Raw genomic sequence first — 20280 nt, 5'->3', positions numbered from 1 at the left:
GTTTACTAGCGAGACGAGCGTTGACACATTTTGTAGCAATTTAATTGGAATACATAACGAAATATCAAACCAAGGGACATATGCAAACAGATGATGGTAGAGCTTTTACAGAACTACAGTAACCACATTTCTGAGCTATTTTTGCAATGACTTTTAATGGCGTCAATGTGATTTTAGTGGATGTATGAAGTAAGTTCACTTAAAGTCCCACAGCTGTCCTAGCAGAATAACCACATGTGTTTGTCAACCAGAAAGTGTCTAAAAACAAATTTTCTTTATTTTACCCTCAACTAAACTGTTCTCCCTCGGGAAGTCCAAATAATTGTAGTGAATCGGTTCGTTCGGACAGTTCATTTCAATAAATCTTTCAAAAAACGATTGACTGATTCACTTTTACTGTATATAGCATTGGGAAGTCATTTAATTTTGGTGAATCATTTCAATAGGACAGTTCGTGTAAACCATTAGTCATTTAGCTTTTTTCATCTCCACTATTAGATATTATTATTATGTTCTGAATTAAAACTGTGTTTATATGCCACAAAAGCAATCAAAATCTTTTAAATATATAACTATATTTAAGCTTATATTAGAGGCCTAAATATAAATGTAAGCGCAGCGTAGTTCTAGCGGGAAGACTAGCAGCTGTACATCATCGCACCATGGCCAATCACATGTAAGCCATTGCTTTATAAGTCTGCTCACAATCTATCTCAATGCTGTTTCAGTGTGCTAACATGGCAACCTCCACCACCCCACCATCACAAGTTGAGTCCCGTCCTGCACGGAGATAGGATCTTTTTTATATTCATCAAAAAAATGCCATCTTAAAATTTCACTCATGTCTGTGGTTCTTCCTGATAGAACTATATTTTTAGTTCATTTAGCTGTGTATTTATATGGACTAAACTATTATACTAGTGTTAAATCATGTAATTTGATAGTTATTTATTAAAAAATATTTTCTTCCTTAAATAGCTTCAATGTAGTTAGAGTTTGTTTTTTATAAAATAAATGCCACTTGGTTCAATATTTTGTTCTCTTACGAGAGGTTCTCTCGTATTGCGTAAGCTAGCTTACGCTATGGGAAAGATTCATCTTTTCTGAGATATTGAGGCCAAAAAATTATCCTTAATTTTGTATCCATTGTCAACGCAGTGCAGCAACTGCATACCTTGAGTGGACTAGCTAGCGAGCTCATAGGTTGCTCTGCGGCAACTGCTGCAGCCTATAGACGAACTTGAGTGAACTTGCGTCCAATGACAGGCGCCCGCGCCATCACTGCCTCAAAGCCCACCAAAATGGGCTAGAGTGCATATAAGCGTAAGTTCATAGGCTGGAACCCTGATTTTCATCTATTCAGCGAAGCTCTTCGCATCTCTGAACTGCAGAAGCTGCGTCGCCGTTCGAGGGGCATCTAGCAAGCTTGGACAGCGCTCGAAGAAGCCGGCCGTCTTCGCCACCTTCAGCCATCCTGCGAGCTACGCCATCCGGCGATGTATCCTTTTTAGAGCAAGCAAGTTCCTCAGCGAACTTCACAAAAAGAGCAACGAGCGTCTTTTTTAAGATGCCTCGCACCACCTGCGCCTCATGCCGCGCCCCTCTCAGCGCTGGAGACCGCCACCTCATCTGCGCTCTCTGCCTGGGATTGGAACATGCAGAGCTCGCCCTCGCTGACGGCGGATGCGACCTCTGCGAGGAGCTTCCGATGTCGACCCTGCGGGCTCGACTCGAAGCACTCAAAACCAAAGCCGCCGCACCGCCTTTCGTTTCGCCGTGCAGAAAGAAGCGCCGCTCCCAAAGGCTGCCGGAACCGGTGTTAGAAGCGACTACCTCGCCGGAGCCTCTCCCTCGAGCCTCGCTTTCACCCTCCCGGCCCTACCGGGACGCGCAGTTGCCGCCGAGCGGCCGCACTGTTGCCATCTCGGATGACGAGGCGGAGGATAAGGGCTGCTGTTCCATCATGGCTTCGGACAGCGAGGAGTGGTCAGGCTCCCAAGCCTCCTCCTCGGCCCAGGAATTCAGCAGGACCCGCGCCGGAGTCGAGGAAGAACTAACGCGCCTCCTCACACAGGCCGTCGACCGCCTCGGGCTCGAGTGGTCACCGCCCTCTGAGCAGGCTCCCAACAGACTCGATGGCTGCTTTCTTCAGAGTCGTCGCCGCGCGGCGCCCGCGGCCCAGGCCCCTCTCGGAACTCCACGCCGAGCCTGCGGGCCTCGGCCTAAGATTGCGCTGAAACCGAACAACTGCGCCGAAACCGAGCAACCGAAGTCCTCCTAGCTTTGTTAAGGAAACGACTGCTCAGTCCCGCCGCGGCCGGACCACCGTCAAAGCTTAGCCCCCTGTCAGTCCCCTTCTCTCAGGCTACTGCAGTGGTGGATTCAGCAGCCAACAAGCCGGTGATACTGCCCGCTTGCCTGCACTCAAATGGCGTTTTCACGGTGAACAAAATAAATTTTGTGAAAAGCAAACATGCCTTATGTGTATAAAATGTGCCCACAATCCAGTGTTCACCCCTACACACAAGCATTACACTTCCCGTGTCCCTATCAGAGCCCACTCACATAAAGCAGGCACAGCCAGCTCGAGTGTTAGAGTCAATAAACGTGCCCACGAATCCGTGCGCGCGCCCCTTCTCTGCCTGCTCTGTCACACGGCCAGCAAACACCTCTCTGTATGTAAGTCCCATGCCCGTGACTATGCTCGCGCATCACTTCACAGATGTGACTCTTTCCCCATTCACCTCAATCGGGAAGTCACTCTCAGAACAGCCTGTCCCTGCTGTCTGCGAGCAGTCATGCGACTTGGCCATTCACCCTCTAGCGTTACGCTTCAAAGCGTGGAAAGCTATCCCAGGGATTTCCAAATGGGTGTTAAGCACAATAAAACAGGGCTATTTGCTACAGTTCGATCGCCGCCCTCCCCGCTTCAGAGCGCGGCTCGAAACTACTGTGAACACGGAAGCAGCGTGCATGCTTCGTTCAGAAATAGCAAACCTTCTGTGCAAAAGGGCCATAGAGAGAGTGCCACCTTCTCTGAGTGAGTCGGGGTTTTACAGCCGTTATTTTCTTGTCCCCAAGAAAGACGGCGGCCTCAGACCAATATTAGATCTCAGGGTTTTGAACAAGGTGTTCGCAAAAAGACCGTTCAAAATGCTTACAATGAGGAAACTCCTCGCGCATGTGAGCTAAATTGTCTAAATACCTTTTAAAGATACTTCATGTGTTTGTATTTCATTGGAAGACTAACTAAAATGGATTGTAATGCACTGCTGATTAGTCAAGAATCAATTATGCAGTTAAACCTGATGCATTTGGCTTTAATGGAGGATTTATTAATGAAAGCCTTTGATTGGAGTGTGATCAGACCACCCCAAAGGAACTGCGGTAACACAATCTTGTTTCGTCTAACCCTCTAAATATCCTGCAAAGCAAAGGTAGCCTCTGAGCTCAAGGCTTCTGCCAAATTACCTCCTACCCTCTGGCGTAAAGAGACCCCACTGGGATTGTTTCTCTAGAGCCGGGCTTTAACAAACACCAGCCTAGGATCCATCAATACCTCACCAGCTGCAACACATGCCCCAAGATTATTGAATGTTAAATGTAGAGTGTTGTAGTTGGTATGTGTAATGAATGACTGGGGTTCAAAGGAAATGCAATGAATGACTTATGGAGGGGGTTTCAAAGTTTTGACAATCCACCCTATTACTCAATGATCACATCTGTAGGTTTGTCTAAAAGAAAACAAACAGTTAGGGAATTTATTTATGTACTGATCATAGGCATAGCCTGACTTTTATTGATATGACATTTAAATGCATTGTTATGGTTGTCTTTAGTGCAAATGGGTGTACATTTATTAGAAATAAATGCTTTAAAATTCTAAAAGCAAAAGTCAAAAAACTTATTTTAAAGCATCAGATAATTTTGTGCCCTTCCACATGCCTTTTTTTGTATTAAAGATCTTTGTTTACAATAAAAATGATTTTAAGACATTTTATTGTAACACATACTGTAACACCTCACATTAATCACAACAATAGTAAGTGTGTATCCGGTAGAAAAATGTATAGCTAATAAAGGTTTTGCTAAGGTCAAATAAACATGTATAGGACTATATATAATATATACATGTGTAATTAAACATCTCAAAGCTAAACCATCCCAATAATATGCTATATAGCATTAAATATAACATTTATGTGTGTCTAATACAATGTACAATATTCCAGGATAAATGCAATTAAATGTATATTTCTAATTCAATACAAAATTTGTCTCAAATTGCCAGAATTGTATAATATAATTTCTAGTTGTCCCTACTTTAAAAAAATAACAATTGAGGCAAAAACAAAAGTTACAGTGAGGCACTTACAATGGAAGTGAATTTGAACCAATATTTTGAGGGTTTAAAGGTAGAAATACATTAAGCATTCTGTTAAATCAAGATTGCTTGAGCTGTCTAGTTGCTTAAATCCTCATTTTACAGTCATTTTATGGTGCATTAAATTTTTATAGCAACAAAGTTGTAAAATTGGATGTAGCAATTCTCAGATAAGATAGTAAGCAATTTTACCACACTAAAATGATTTTAATATGCATATCATTTACGTCTTGTGGCCATACTTTTGAAACAGTGAGTATTTTATCGTTTACGGATTGGCCCCTTTCACTTCCATTGTAAGAGCCTTACTGGAACCCATATAGATTTTTATTTTCTTTTAAAGGAGGTTTGAAATTAAAAGATCTTATGGTTGATATTTGAAATAAATTTTTGTAATAATCAATATTTTGCCACTAATGCTGCTGTCGATAGAGCTTAACTTGTATTGAACCCAGAATGTTCCTTTAAGATCTGCAGTATTAACAGCATATTTGCATATACTGTATATATAACTGTGTGTGCATACTGTGCGAAGCAATGCTATTTTAGTCCACTAATCAGCTCAAGTACTTTGCGCTGCAATGGGAAACCAATTACCACTCATTGGCCACTCAAAGAATCACATGACATCATCACTGTTCATTGCTGTGGCTACTTCTGCAAGGACTCGGCGTGCGCGTATTGACCTCCCCATTTTCCCCCACCCATCCATTAACTCCCTTGGCTCGCACCCAGTCCTTACCCACATAACCTTTAACGTTCCCTACCGAGCACCTTTCATTGGCATCCACCGCCAACATCATGCTAAACATCTCAACACACACGGGCGTGAACCTTTTCCACTGAGACGGCACAGAGGCCTTCTTTGGTTCCCGCCGCCAGTCTGCGAACTCCTCGTAGAAATCGTCACTCTCATTGCAACGTTCCCAAGGGAAGAAGCCGGTGAGAATACAGAATAGTAGAACAGCAAAAGCCCAGGTGTCTAGACTGGGTTCCACACTAAGTGGAGGAGCTTTCACCTCCTTCTGGCCTTCCTCCAAGACCATGGCACACAACTCTGGAGCCATGTATGGAAGCGTGCCTGATATGAAGCTGATAAGGGTTCCGCGTCTCTGGGTGAGGCCAAAATCGGCTAGTTTGACCCGTCTGCAATGGTTATCCAGTAGCAGTACATTCTCAGGCTTGATGTCACGGTGGACCAGCCCACGCTGGTGGATGAACTCTAGAGCACTAGAGATTTGAACTGCACAGCGTTTGACTGCACATTCTGCGATGCCAACCTTGAGAGAAACACAGAAAAGCAGGGTCAAAAACTCTATCAAAATAAGTTGTTAATTTAGAAGGAAGTTCAAAGGTTGGGTCTCAAATTGTTCACAATGCATTTGATGATAATTGTCCTCAAATATTGTGTTTTTTTTTAATCGGCAATCTAATTGGCTGGCTATACCCAATATCTAGAAGCAGGGGCGCCACATTGTACTAAAAAGTGGTGGGGACAGTCTGGTGGGTTGGGGCGGGGGTGACATCACAAAGTGGCAAAACTCATGAATATTACAGTTTTTTTTCCAATCGCTATGACAGTTTTTTTCAATACATTTAACAAGTTTCCTAAACTCTTAACGCACCAACACACCTAAAACACACAACTGGCAAAACGGTTAATTTCATGCTCAAAATCACACATTGTAAACTAAACTCCAAAACTAATTTTCAAAATACAATAATACACTAACACAATACACTATGTCTAACAAAACACTGCAAACATGTTTCAAAATCAAATAATTATTCAAAACACTAACACATGTTCTCTTCCAACAGGAACATTTAGTCAATCATAACACAATGACAAAAAAACACTATCATCAGCTGAAATTACAGAAACTGCATTAGGTCTGCGTGTGTTATGTGTCAGGTCTGCCCTTATACAATAGACAGTATATTGTATTGATCATAGATTGTGTTTTGCACTGTAGTTTCTTTTGATGCCTCTCTACATTTTTGTTTTGTTGGGTTTAGTAAATGCATGCATTTTGTTTCTTTTGCTGCAGAACTTCAATACAAAAAATGAATGACCATCTCAGAGTAGCTTTATAGAATGTACAGTTTCTGAAAAAAAAGACAGAGACAGAATTGCTGCAGTAAAGACTTTATTTGCAAAAGGACATTGCTGCAAGATATACAAACAGAAAAAGCACTGGAATAATAATTTAAAAAACAAAGTAATCTTCTAATCTTTCCGGTCTTCTGCATTTGGCCACATGTTCTCATCCACATCACACCTGATATCTTCTCTGGCAAGGCATCGTGGGAAGAAACTTTTGGCATGCCTTATCCACCCCTGGCAGTGTTCAGCTGTGATGTCTTGGCATGCAGCATCCATTGCATCCAGGAGGGACATTTGGTCATGTGGACGATGGTCAAAAACCTTCCATCTCCAGGCTGAGAAAAACTCCTCAATGGGGTTGAGGAAAGGGGAGTAAGGGGCAAGGAAATGGGACATCATCTTTGGATGGGCCTCAAACCAGGCTGTGACTGCACGGGAATGGTGGAATGCCACATTGTCCCATATGATCACATATATTGGCAAGTGGTCTCCCACCTGTCCCCTTTCTACCTCTGGCACCAGTCTTTCGTGCAGGTCTTCTAAAAACAGGAGAAGGTGGTCTGTGTTGTAGGGGCCAATCTCACATTTATGCAGGAGTACACCGTTGTTGGAGATTGCGGCACACATGGTAATGTTGGCTCCTCTCTGGCCCGGCACGGTAACTGTGGCCCTTTTGTCAATTATGTTTCTCCCACGGCGACGCCTTTTTGCTAAGTTGAAGCCAGCCTCGTCAACATAAATAATTTCATGTGGGACTTGATTGGCCTCCAACTCCATGACTCTCTGAAAGTAATTAGACACAGTGTATGTAAATGCTTTGCTGTGTATCTACTGTATGTCCTAATGTACTCCAGGTTTATAGAGTAGTTTACTGCAAAACACACTGTGTATAGTACAGTAATGACTGTATTGCATAACCTTACCTGGACGTATTGGTGACGGAGTTCTTTGATGTGCTCACTGTTCCTTTCAAAAGGAACTTTGTATAGTTGTTTCATTCGAACTCTGTGTTTAGCTAGAGTCCGAGAAATGGATGTTATGCTGATTGCTGCAATGTTCCCAAAGACAAGGTTGTCCTCTACAACTCTGGACTGAATGTCCTTTAGTTTTATTTCATTGTCAGCAATCACCATGTTGACAATAGCAAGTTCCTGTTCTTCATTCAGGAGCTTTCCTCTGCCCCCTGAGGGAGGTAGACGTTGAATCCTTAGAGGGACAAAATACAGTTACATTTTAGAGACCGGAGGCATACAGTCACTCTAATAAATGGTAAAATTATTTACACTTTGCTGTAGGAGAAGCAATATCCTACCTGTTGGTTTCTCTGAAAATACGGACAATGGATGCCACTGTGTCCCGGCTGAGATTTGGCTGTACTCGTTCACCAGCTACTCTGTATGATAGCCCGTGGTTTATGACATGGTCAATGATAGTAGCTCTTATTTGATCAGTTACCCTAGCTCTGGTCCTTCTTTGAGCGGCACCACGCATTCTAACTCCTCTACCTTGCCCCACTCCTCTACCTTGCCCCACTCCTCTCCCTTGCCCTTGCCCTTGCCCTTGCCCTTGCCCTTGCCCCACTCCTCGCCCTTGCCCTTGCCCTTGCCCCACTCCTCTCCCTTTTCCACACAAGATCAGCCCAAAGAGTCCTCTTTTAAAACATATGATCATGTGATTGAAAGAACCTCAACACCTGAGTGTGCTTCCTAGATGGGAATCAGCTGTGATTTATATATTTGCATAACTTCAATAAGCTGTTTCTCATTAGCAATGGAATAAGATACAGGGAATATATTTGTGTTTCAATTCACAATATGAACAGCTGTTCACTTTGACTTTAGCCTACATAAGTTATGTTTAGAACATGATGTTATCTGTTCTGACATACAGTGTGAAAGCATTTGTAAATTTGACTGTAAAATTACATTGTTTTGGTCTTGGTTGAGCTTGTGTGTAAAAGAAGTTCAAGCATTTTAAATTTGTGTTAATTGTATGGATTTTGTGTTAAAGCAACAAGAAATTTGTTAATAGTATAGCTTACACAGACGGATGTAGTGCTAACTGTGTTAAGAGTTTTGGAAAATTGTTGAAAGGATTGAAAAATCTGTCATAGCAATCGTAAAAAACTGAAACTAGTTTGTGAATGATAATGTTAAATAATATTTTATTGTGTTAACATTTTTCATTCTTGATTACCTATTCTCCAATATATTTTTCACATAATTAATTTGAAATCTTGATCCGTACATGTAACACTGGCAGTTCTTGTATTTTGTTAGTCATTGATAAATACATGGATCAATACGATTTTAGCCAGAATTAATGATTGGTCTCATGGTGAAGTTTTCACCTCCAGTACAAGTAGTTCCACTGTCACTCAACGTCACTGATAACAGCCGAAGCGAGCATGAATCTTAACATTTTAACACATTTTACTGCTGGATCACCACTGTTTTTTATCACACACAAAAGAAATGGAAACTCTTGCTCAAGAACTGGAGATGTTTCTATTGCAGTAGACACTTACCTGATGAAAGATATTTCAAAAAGTTGTGGGGATAAAACTGGCAAAGGCAAAAAGTGGTTGGGAAATGTCCCACCCATCCCAACTGTAAATTACGCCTAAGTCTAGACGTCAAGATTCACAGGTTTACAAGTTTTATTTCCAGGCTACTACAATGAGCATTTCCAGTGAAATATTAGTACCTGAACTTGAAAAAGTTTGTGAGGTTTATGGCCTCAAATCATAAAAAAATATTAAAATGATATCACTGAGCAAATCTGTATAATCCGCTATGCTCTCAAAGCTATTTCCGATTTTCATCCCAAACATCATGTTGTGGTGGGTCAAAAAGCCCCATTTCGGTCTATGTTGGTGGCCATTGGCCAGAATAAACTGCAATGTGGACAAGACTTTATGCCGATTGTCAATAGGCTGTGTTATATTAGTTCAATGGTATCTGGTCATTAGTGTCTCCTATGTCACGCAGCACTCTAAAATAAAATAATGATGAATAAATTAATAGTTTATTAAGCTGAAATGGGACAATAAGTTCAGTAATTTATATAAATTAAATGGGTAACTCTTTAAAGTAAGGTTCTATTCATTAACATTAGTAAACATTAGTTAATGTTGGTTTATTAATTTAATATAGAAAATAGATCAGTATAATCATAACCTCATGACAACATGTAAGATGTCGTCCGGCTTCCCATAGAGTCCAAAAAACCACAAACAGAATTTCAAATCATTTCAATACAGACATAAAATTTTCGCTAGCCTCCTATGCAACACTTTGTTTTGGGAAAGGAAACCTCTGTGAAAAATTGTGGTTACTCGTTCCATATTTATTTATACAATGCAAATGACTGATCTAGGTCAATAAACCGTAACACACTTCACTCATTTCACCCGTTTTCTTTCTTCTTTGGTACACAAGTTATTTTCATATTAATATCATGGTTAGGTTTAGGGTTTGTGTGAGGGGTAAAATATTATGGCTAGATTTAGGTTTGAGTTAGGGGTTAAATTTCAGGGGAAAAAATGTATAACATTGTTCATTGGTTCGTCTGTTTTTCTCTATGGGGTTAAAGTCGTAAGTCTTTGAAGAAGCCAACTTGAACAATTTATTATGATTTTGCCATCCTGTACTAATTATTGTGACTTACCATGAACTGATATGTATGTAAAAATAACATTAATCAAACTTGATAAATGCAGTAAAATTGTTGTCCATGGTTACCGTTTTACGTCACACAAATTAGTTTAAAAAATAATCCAATGGTTTGATATTGACACTTTGCTTTTGTGCAGCCACTGAATTTTCAGAAGTTTACATCATGCCATGATAAATTAACATATAATGTTCCATGAGTTTAGGAACCCCTGCTGCGTTATTGCCCTCTTAAATCTTTCCAGGCTTCATTGTGTCTGGCATAAGGTTTCACAGGGTTTGCTGAAGTAACAGAGACATGACTGCTAACAGAGAAAAACAGCTGCTGAGTTCTTTAACTCGCACATGACACCCTCCGACATTTCCTAGGAGGACATGTGAACATTACCCAAATATGTCAAGCGTAGAGTCTGCTTCTTATTCAGTCTGAAAAGCATGTGAACATGCCTAGCCTGTAAACAGGGCAGTAGTATATACCAGGGTGACTTTAAGGATTTGGTGCCCATGATTAATTGGTCACTTTGGTAAAGTTGCAGTGCCAGCATAACTACAATGCACAATTTATTCTTTGGTCAAGTAAATAATACAGAAATAATAAAACATCTTTTTTTTTTTTTTTTTTTTAGCCCTATGTTTAAACAACTTTCAGGAACACAAGTATTGTAATGCCTCTCTGTGCAGCTACAATATATTCAGTTTTTTTTTTTAAACTGAGCCAACAAACACAGCGGAGAGTTTTGTAATTTTTTGTAATTATGTTCAAAAATGCCTACATTGAGAAAAATGGTTTTGCAAGAAAACAGTGGTTCAGTCACATTTTACCCTCTTCCCATCATGCATCACACAGGTAATATGGTTGCTTTGTTTGACTGTTTGCACAGTTTTATATACATTGTCTTTGACTGTTGCCAAGTTTAAAGTGTAAAGTGCTATCTTGTAATGTCAGAATGAGTTTGTAACTCTTTTAAAATGTCAGTTTCTTGTACAAAATCTTTAGTATCTGTCATTTAAAAATGATGCAGTGAATGTGAATAGTGACTAAGGCATCCAAGACATTAAAAAAATGAGAGAGAGAGAGAGAGAGAGAGAGAGAGAGAGAGAGAGAGAGAGAGAGAGAGAGAGAGAGAGGTATTTTGTTTTTATTTTATTTATTCTATATGATGCTTTGGAAACATTGTTTTTGAAACTTTCATGCCAATAAAGCCCATTGAATTGAATTGAATTTAATAGAGAGAGAGAGAGAGAGAGAGAGAGAGAGAGAGGGAGAGAGAGAGAGATGAGTCGTGTTTAAAATTGAAATTGTATTTCATTTCAGTTTGTTCTGAATATAAATGTGATTATTTCATTTTGGATCTGTCGTTCTTCAGCCTCCTTTCCAAATGGTAAATAACATTATGCTGTATTTATATATATTTTATTTAATGTATGTACACCATGACAGTAAATGGTGCGAAGGGTGGGAAATCAGATACTGCAAGAAAAACAAGCAACCTGTTATGGAAAAACAAGGCCAAAATATGTGACTTGAACAAAGAAATAACATTATTAATTGTTTACCAGCATTCAAAAATAATGTTTTCACTCTGGAACAATTGAAAGGGAAACTTATAGTAAATAGTTTAAAACAACAAGCTCTATGTTCACCATAACATGTACATTTCTTAATGAAAACATTAGGTGAAGCTTATAATGTTGAACAACTTCAAGCAGGTTAAGTGTAAATAAAGGGAACAATTTGTATATTATTTGTTTTTTCAGTTTTTCCACAACTCTTCTTAGAGTAAATATAAAAGGTTAATTGTCACAAAAATGTCAGATTTTAAGTCATGGTAATTTGACTTGAACTATAGTCAAGACGTATATTTTCAATGAGTTTTCAATTTTTTAAATGTATGACAGGGCTCTTCAACTGGTGACCTACAGGCCAAATCCGGCCCTCAAGTTAGCTGAGTAGTAAGTAGTAAGGCTGTTTAGTTTTTCATGTTAATTGATGTTCATGTTGCCAACAATGAAAGTGCTGAGATCTAATAATTATTCAGAAAACAGTTGAAACTGGTGTTGGCCATGTGAATCAAAGGACGAGTCTTATGATGACTGACTACTCACCCGCGGCTGAATGATGGCGAACAGGTCCCGTCCCACAACAAGCTCCTGTGCAAATCCGTAATGTTCGTTGGACTGGAAGGCGATTCCAAAAAGTCCAACGATGCAGGGGTGACATGACAGATGCAAGGAGATGCAGTACTCTCGCAGGAAGCCTTGCATCTTGGTTGAGGCCTTTGGCAACACTTTAAGAGCCATTGGTGTCCCTGCAACACAATCAGCAGTGAAAATGAAATATGATCATAGGACGTAGTGCTTTTGGATTACTATAGGTTTAGATCAACATCTCTAGAGATGCATAAAATGACACATGGTCATTACTTAAGTGGAAAGCATTCTTGTCTTGATGATTTCATGGGAATATGGGCTGTTTGTGGGAGAACAAGGCAGGGAGGGAGTGTTTGATTTACATTGCATGTCAGCACAGATCTCAATTATTGTTATTTTTGGCATGGTACGAAGAGTTCCCTTACTAAAATTTCAGAGGCGGTAACATGGTGAATTTATTGTATCAAATAGTAGTACCATGGTACTTTGAGATATACCAAGGTACTAAATGATTCCAGTATTCATATAGCACTGTATTTACATGATACTACAAGGTACATGAAAGAATACCATGGTATCACTATGGTATATGTGCTAAATAAAATGGTATTACCATAGTACATGTGCAATGTGCAATGTGCAATATATGTATAGGGTATTACATGTTTCTTTTTTGTAGTTTTTGAAAGTCTTAAAGGGTGAATCAAAATTGATTTCTTCTTTGACTTTTTTCAATTATAATAATAATAATAATAATAATAATACAATTCCCACACTTTTTGTATAGAAATTGGCTCACTATAAATAATGTGCAACATCTAAATTAAAAGGTTTTATTCAAATGTCTATGTTGTTATACACCAATTAGTGTACTTTTAATGGGCAGATTTGATTGAACAAGTGAAGTTTCAAAAAACAGCAAAACTGCAAGAACACTTCTTACTTGTGAAAAATTCAAGTCAAAATGACAATTCATTCAACTGTCTCTTGATTAATAAATGTTCTCAATGACGTACCCTTGCAGCGGTGGGTGACCAGCAGAACTTGACCATATTTGCCTCGGCCGATTTCTTTAATGATATTAAAATGTTCTTTTATCTCTAGATGACATAAACTCTGAGAAGTCAACTTCATCAGCTCGTCTATCAGACTGCTGCCCTCCTCTACTGAGTCCAGCTCAATCATTGTACCTCCTGTCTTATTGGAAACAATAAATAAATACAGATTGGTTAACATTTACAATAAGGTTGTACTTGTTAACATTAGTTAACAACATTAGTTAACATGAACTAACCACGAACAATACATTTTTACCACAGTTCTTAATCTTGGTTCATTCAAATTTTAACATATTACTTACACATTTAAAAAAAAAAAAAAAAAAAAAGATTGTTATTTTAAAATTACCATTATTTAATGCAATTAAATAATTAATTAAATTTTTAATAATTAACATTAACCAACATTAATGCATGCTTTAAATGATGATTGTTAATTTTGTCCAAGATACCTAATGCATTTATTATGTTAAGAAACTGAACGTAACAGAAAAACCAAGAAACACTCTCTAATTTTGCATGCTCTTTAGATTCTGTGAAATTTCACAGGGTTTAAAAATTCCCAGACAAAATTATTCTACACACGGAATAGTGGTAATACAAATTTAAAAAGTCATATAAAATGTATTGGTACTTATTTAATTTTGTCAAGCAACTTGTAAATCGATTTTTATTATTATAACCCTAGTAATAATACAAAAACAAAAAACAATATACAAAATAATCCTTTGTTCCACTGGTAGTAATTTTTAAAGTAAAAGTCCTTTTATCCATGAAATTATTTTGTCATTTTAAAGTATATTTTTAAAGTGAATTTATAGTATATGTTTAATGTTTACTTGTTTCTGTTTATGTTTAGCGTGTATATCATATATGCTGGTTATGTTTTATGCCTGTGCAAAAGGCATATTTCCAATTTATGGCAAATTTAATAGATACTAAAGTGTAAGTTAATCTAATATTTATACTCTGAATAATTATATGTAATAAGCGCAACAACTTCCAGCTTCTAATGTAAAATACAATTGAAATTTCCGCTGCATTCTTCAACCAATTTTGGAAAGTGCCTTTTTACTCTAAGCGTATCAAATAAATCATCTTTTTATGTCAAAATTATTATTGTTATTTTTACAAAACAATATTATATTATGAGCTTTTGAAAGTCTTGTATGTTGCAGTTGCTGAGTATTGCTTTGAACTAGAGTCTGTTTGTGTCGTCTCTTGTAAAATCTCGCCACACTGTATCTGTTTGTGCACTTCACTCATCACTGAACAATCAACATGTTCCCACTGAGATTCCAAACACTCACTACATGCATTCATGTGTGCATACAAAACATGTTTAAAACTTAATACAGGATGTACTGTTGTAGTTCTTTCTTTTCTTTCTTTCTTTCTAAACTTCAATGAGCATGTTGCTTTAAAGCGAAAGTTGCACTGCATCACTGTTCTTCCATTCAAAAATTACTAAGAGTTTTCTGCTAATAAAAAAAAATAAATAAATAAACAGGAGTTAATTCCATAAATTATGTTTTGATTTTGCACTAATAGCCTGAGCTGTGCAAATTAATATTCACAGAAATAAAAAAGAAGAAATACATTTCTGTCAAAAATTTTCTTCTCAAACAATATGTTTGAGAAGTCCAATGATATCTTTTGGAGAAAACTATTCACAAAAGTTCAATATACATTTAAAATGTTCCAAAATTATTTTGAACAAAACTGACAATTAAAAATGTTGCTTTAATATCACAAAATATATATTCCTCACAAATGTCTTACCAACTGCCTTGGCAAAGCTAGAAAACAAATCACTATGTCAGATTAAAGCAATGCAAAAACGAACTGCTTGCATACATAAAACAGCATTTCTCATTTAAAATTGCTAATACAGACTTGCACCAAAAAAACATGTCTCCACAAACATGCACAAAAATGCACAGGAATCAACTTTATCTACAATGTATGTCTGCCATTGTAAGCTGTGTAGTAAAGTATCTCACTCTCTCTCACCTCTCTGCAGCTGTGCAAAGGATCAGAGTGCACAACCAGACAGCAATAGAACCAGTGCAGCAGCCGAAGCCAATGCAGAGTGCTTGGAGTGAGGACTCCTGTTCGATGAAGAGCTTTGAGCAGAGTGCTCCTGTAAAGCTTTATATGGAAGAAGAACCTACTCTGGGAAGAGTTGCACTTCTCTGATGCTGACTCCACCCGCACCCACACAAGTAAACCGATTCACGACTAAACTCAGACTCCACGTTCCCTAATGTTCACTTATATACGTGTATATCACACACATGCTCAACCTATCTCACACATATGCACATTCATTTACTGTACAGCACCTGTACAAGCTAAAGCTGAGACATTATCATATACTGTGTATCATAAATCACCAGATATGCATATGCACATTCTCGCACAAAAAAATGACAGAAGATTTATATTAGGCAACAAGAAATTGTTTAATCGAGGTGGAGCAATTGTGCTTTTTGTGTTAGGGTTAAGGTCACACATGGGGTTGTACATAACATCTCTCTTCAAAGAACAGTTCATCAGTCTAATCAAAGCTAGAGAGCATACTTTCTCTGCTTCATCAGATTCTATTTTTATCCCCATTCTGCAGTGCTTTTATGAAAGAGACACTGTATTCAGGAGGAGCTGACATGGGAAGGCTGCTGCCTGCCTTACAGTGAGTGCTCAAACATGTCCTTCCAGCGAGTTAGGTAAGGCGTCTCCCTGGTCCCGATAATGGTGGGAGGGAGACACTTACCCAAGGAGACTGCAGGCGGTTGCCATTCCTGATTTTTGTATTAAGCAATTTCCCGCCCTGCTAGGGGCACCTGCTAGAATAGCGCTGGTGAAGTGCTCTTCCCTCTCGAGGAAGGAGAGCACTACCAAGACCACATTCTACCAGAGGGAGGTTAACATGTGGAGAATATTTCACATGGACTTACCGACGAGAATGTTCACATATGGAAGGATGTCACTGTGGAGAACCCTATCAACGGATAGAGTACACAGCAACAGTGGCCGAGGCAGAAGTTCTGTTGAGGGGAAACACTGAATTCACAGAGAGGAAACCGAACAGTGGAAATGCATAATATGGGATTACCGAGGGGGGAATCACCACGTATGGAGCACTGAGCCCAAGTACACAGGCTCACCTGAAAAGGGGCATACCACGAGTACTGGGCCAGGCAGCATTACTCGTGTTTTACCAGTTGCGGGAAACTGTTGTGGACAAGATAGCCCACATTATCACCTTGAAAGGGTAAAAGTGCTAATGCAAGTGATACACCTAACCGGCTGCCTGGCCTACCTGTTGTTACCCTGTAATACGGTCAAAACTGTTTCTATGCGCAGGTTGTAGAACCTCGCAAAGGTATTGGGTGTAGCCCAACCCGCTGCACTGCATATGTCTGTTAGAGAGGAGCCCCTCGCCAGTGCCCAGGAGGACGCAACACCTCTAGTGGAGTGTGCCTGGACTCCCAAGTTCTTGTGATTGGTAAGACAAAGAAATGGCATCCATAATCCAATGAGTGCTTGCAGGTTCACCACCTGATCCCAAAAGGGAGTGGTGGGAACTTTGGGCATGTAACCGTGCCGTGGTCTCAAGATCACGTGAGAGTGTGCCGGCCTGAACTCCAGGCATTCACTGCTTGTAGAGAGCGCCTGCAGGTCCCCAACCCTCTTGATAGAGGTGAGCGCCACCAGGATGGCCGTCTTCAGTGACAAAGTGCTGAGCTTGGCCTGCTCCAGGGGTTCAAGGGGGCTCTCTGTAGGGCAGGTAGGACCACAGAGAGATCCCAATGGGGAATCAGGCGCGGCCAAGGAGGATTTAATCTCCTCGCTCCCTTGAGGAACCTGGTGAGCAGGTCATGCTGCCGTGAGGGTCTCCCATCCAGTGTATCATGATACGCTGCTTTAACAGCCATGCACACCTTCAGGATGGAGGGAGACACCCGTCTCTCCAGCCCCTCATGTAGGAAGGACAACACAGCCCCGACTATGCATCTCTGGGGATGAAGAACACCAATTACGAAGAGACGCCACACTGAGTGTACAGCCGCCTCATGGAGGGGGCTCTGGCCTGAGTGATCATGTCTATTGCTGCTGGTGGAAGGCCTGCTTGGTTTTCTGTTTCCCATCCAGGAGCCAGACATGGTGGTTACAGAGGTCTGACCATAGGTGCTGGAGCGTGCCCTGCCCCTGGGTGAGAAAATCATGCCTCAGGAGTATGCACCAGGGGGGGCCACTGCCAGTAGCATTAGGTCTAAGAAACAAGTCTGGTTGTTCCAGTACAGTGCAACCATCAGGACTTGCTGCCCATCCTCCCTGACAAAATGTCTGTGCAACAAGGCTTACTGGGGGAAATGCATACTTGCGCAGCCACCGAGGCCAGCTGTGTGTCAAGGCATCCGTGTTGAGGGGACCTTGGACAGGGAGTACCAAAGCGGGTAATGAGAGGACTATCGGGAGGCAAACAGGTCCACCAGCACCTCCCTGAATCTCTCCCAAATTAGCTGGACTGCGAGGGGGTGGAGTCTCCACTCTCCCCGGAGACTCCAATCCAATTGAGCATCTGTGGGATGTGCTAGACCAACAAGTCCAATTCAACAGAGGCTCCACCACACAACTTACAGGACTTGAAGGATCTTCTGCTTTTGTCTTGGCACCAGTTACCAAAGGACACCTTCATAAGTCTTGTAGAGTTCATGCCTCCGCACAAAACTAAGCTGAATAGTAAGATGGAATCTACGATCTACTTAGGCTTACGATGTTTTTGGGAAACGAGGCCCAGATCAATTTACACTATACTACTAAAAAAGGGACAGCTAGGTCAACATGAAGATACATTTTTTGTTGTTAAATTATTATAGTTAGGCTACTATTATGCTATTATTTTGTATTTAAAAAACAAACAAAACAAAACAAGACTTTACTCAAATAAATCAGCCAATCGTTTTGTAACTTATTCATTTAGATTCACTAAAATAAATCGGACTGCGTCATAAGAGTCGACTTAATCCATGCCCTCACTAAATTATTTTTGGTTCGATTTTGTTGTTGTAGACAGATTTCCGAGGTCTGGGCCAAAACCCTAGGATTGCAGCCAAACCGGTGCTCGCTACGGTCGGTGATGCTTGTTAAGTAAGAGAGCAAGCACTGTGATCTAAGCCAGTCTTGAGCTGTCACAGATGCTGCAAAATTTTCAAGCATGTTTGATATTATCAACACATAATCTTGCAATGTGAGTGATGCAGCCACAACGGCAGAGTTCTCCAGCCAATCACATCTCATCATTCATCTTTGTACTAGAATGGAAAGCCACAATTTGATCATACAGTAATTGTGTATAAACTAACAAGAAATAATTTTTTAACAAATAAATATATTGTTTTAGTTACCTCCAACTCTTTTTCCAAAACAGACACAGACAGCCTGCACACATCTTCCTAATCAATATTTCTGCTATATTTTCTTTTTGTGTCTGTTCTTTTGTTGTTCAGACAAAATCAGTACAAAACAACTTTTGGACAGAGGGCTGATCGTGACCATATCTATTTTTGGAGAAATCCTGTGATCAATCTAATTTCTCGCATGATTTATGTGAGAAAACGTTTTTGTTCTGCTGTTGGCCGGGGATGCTCCTTGGCCAAAGATGTTGTAGTTTTGTGCGCCTCGTCTGCGTTCTGTTGTGTGTTGTGTGCACTGCTACGACAACAAGACGGGAGATGAAAAGAAACCTTTTTTGTAATGTGAGCAGTATGGAGATTCATGTAGTCTGACAGTCATGTAGCGAGAGCAGGGCTTTACAGGCTACTAAATAGTTATTAGTAGTAAATAGTAAATTTTATTACAGCCTTTCCATCTACAAGGTGTCAAAATACAGTGTGTAATTTTATGGTGGTGTAAGTCCATGAGCAGGAACTTCTTCGGCCCTTATTAATCAGTCATATTAGCATCCTGTCTGACACAGAGTTATATCATACTATCAGCTACGACATTAAAACCACCTGCCTAATTTTGTGTAGGTCTCCCTCGTACCACCAAAACAGTGCAACAAAATAGTATTCTGAGATAATATTCATCTCACCACAATTGTACAGAGTGGTTTTCTGAGTTACCGTAGACTTTGTCAGTTCCAACAAGTCTGGCCATTCTCTGCTGACCTCTCTCATCAACAAGGCATTTCTGTCCACAGAACTGTATGTTTTTTTGTTTTTGACACATTCAGAGTAAATTCTAGAGACTGTTGTGTGTGAAAAATCCCAGGAAATCAACACTTACAGAAATACTCAAACCAGCCCATCTGGCACCAACCATCATCCATGTGTTTATCTAATCAGCCAATTGTGTGGCAGCAGATATGGGTCAGCAGCTTCAGTTAATGTTCACATCAACCATCAGAATGGGGAACATTTTTGATCTCAGTGATTTGGACCATGGCATGATTGTTGGTGCCAAATGGGCTGGTTTGAGAATTTCTGAAACTGCTGATCTCCTGGGATTTTCACACACAACATTCTCTAAAATGTACTATGGTGCCAAAAAAAAAAAAGAAATCAAGTGAGCAGCAGTTCTTTGGATAAAATGCCTTATTGATGAGAGAGGTCAACAGAGAATGGCCAGACTGGTTCGAACTGACAAAGTCTACGGTAACTCAGATAACCGCTCTGTACAATTGTGGTGAGAAGAATAGCATCACAGAATGCTATTCTGAGATGTGGGTTGGCGCTGTTTTGGTGACACAAGGGGGGCATACAAAATATTAGGCAGGTGGTTTTAATATTGTGGCTGATTGGTGTGGTTTGGATCACTTAGGCACAGGCACAGGGAAAATGTTGTGGGTGCCAGCGTGAAATATTTCGAGAGACCATTGGGAGTGGAATTACAGATCAG

The 20280-nt window shown here is 39.9% G+C and overlaps 1 protein-coding gene across 2 annotated transcripts; it reads right to left on the bottom strand.

The window, feature by feature from the left end:
• Positions 1 to 3783: 3783 nt before the first annotated feature.
• Positions 3784 to 15519, bottom strand: si:dkey-8e10.3 (serine/threonine-protein kinase SBK1). 2 transcript variants are annotated; one of them, XM_052093754.1, is made up of 4 exons: positions 15388 to 15519; positions 13333 to 13513; positions 12272 to 12474; positions 3784 to 5664 (listed from the first exon to the last, which is right to left on the bottom strand). In XM_052093754.1, the coding sequence occupies exons 2-4, from the start codon at positions 13499 to 13501 to the stop codon at positions 5017 to 5019; spliced, it is 1020 nt and encodes a 339-aa protein (XP_051949714.1). In that variant the 5' UTR covers positions 13502 to 13513; positions 15388 to 15519; the 3' UTR covers positions 3784 to 5016. The 2 variants fall into 2 exon arrangements, with proteins under 2 accessions (XP_051949714.1, XP_051949715.1); XM_052093755.1 differs by having other exon boundaries at positions 13333 to 13509; positions 15388 to 15481.
• Between the last annotated feature and the right edge of the window lie 4761 nt (positions 15520 to 20280).

Source organism: Xyrauchen texanus, chromosome 27 (assembly GCF_025860055.1).
Source record: "Xyrauchen texanus isolate HMW12.3.18 chromosome 27, RBS_HiC_50CHRs, whole genome shotgun sequence".
NCBI lineage: Eukaryota > Metazoa > Chordata > Actinopteri > Cypriniformes > Catostomidae > Xyrauchen > Xyrauchen texanus.
The sequence above is the reverse complement of the archived record's forward strand: the minus strand, read 5'-3'. Positions and strand labels throughout refer to the sequence as shown.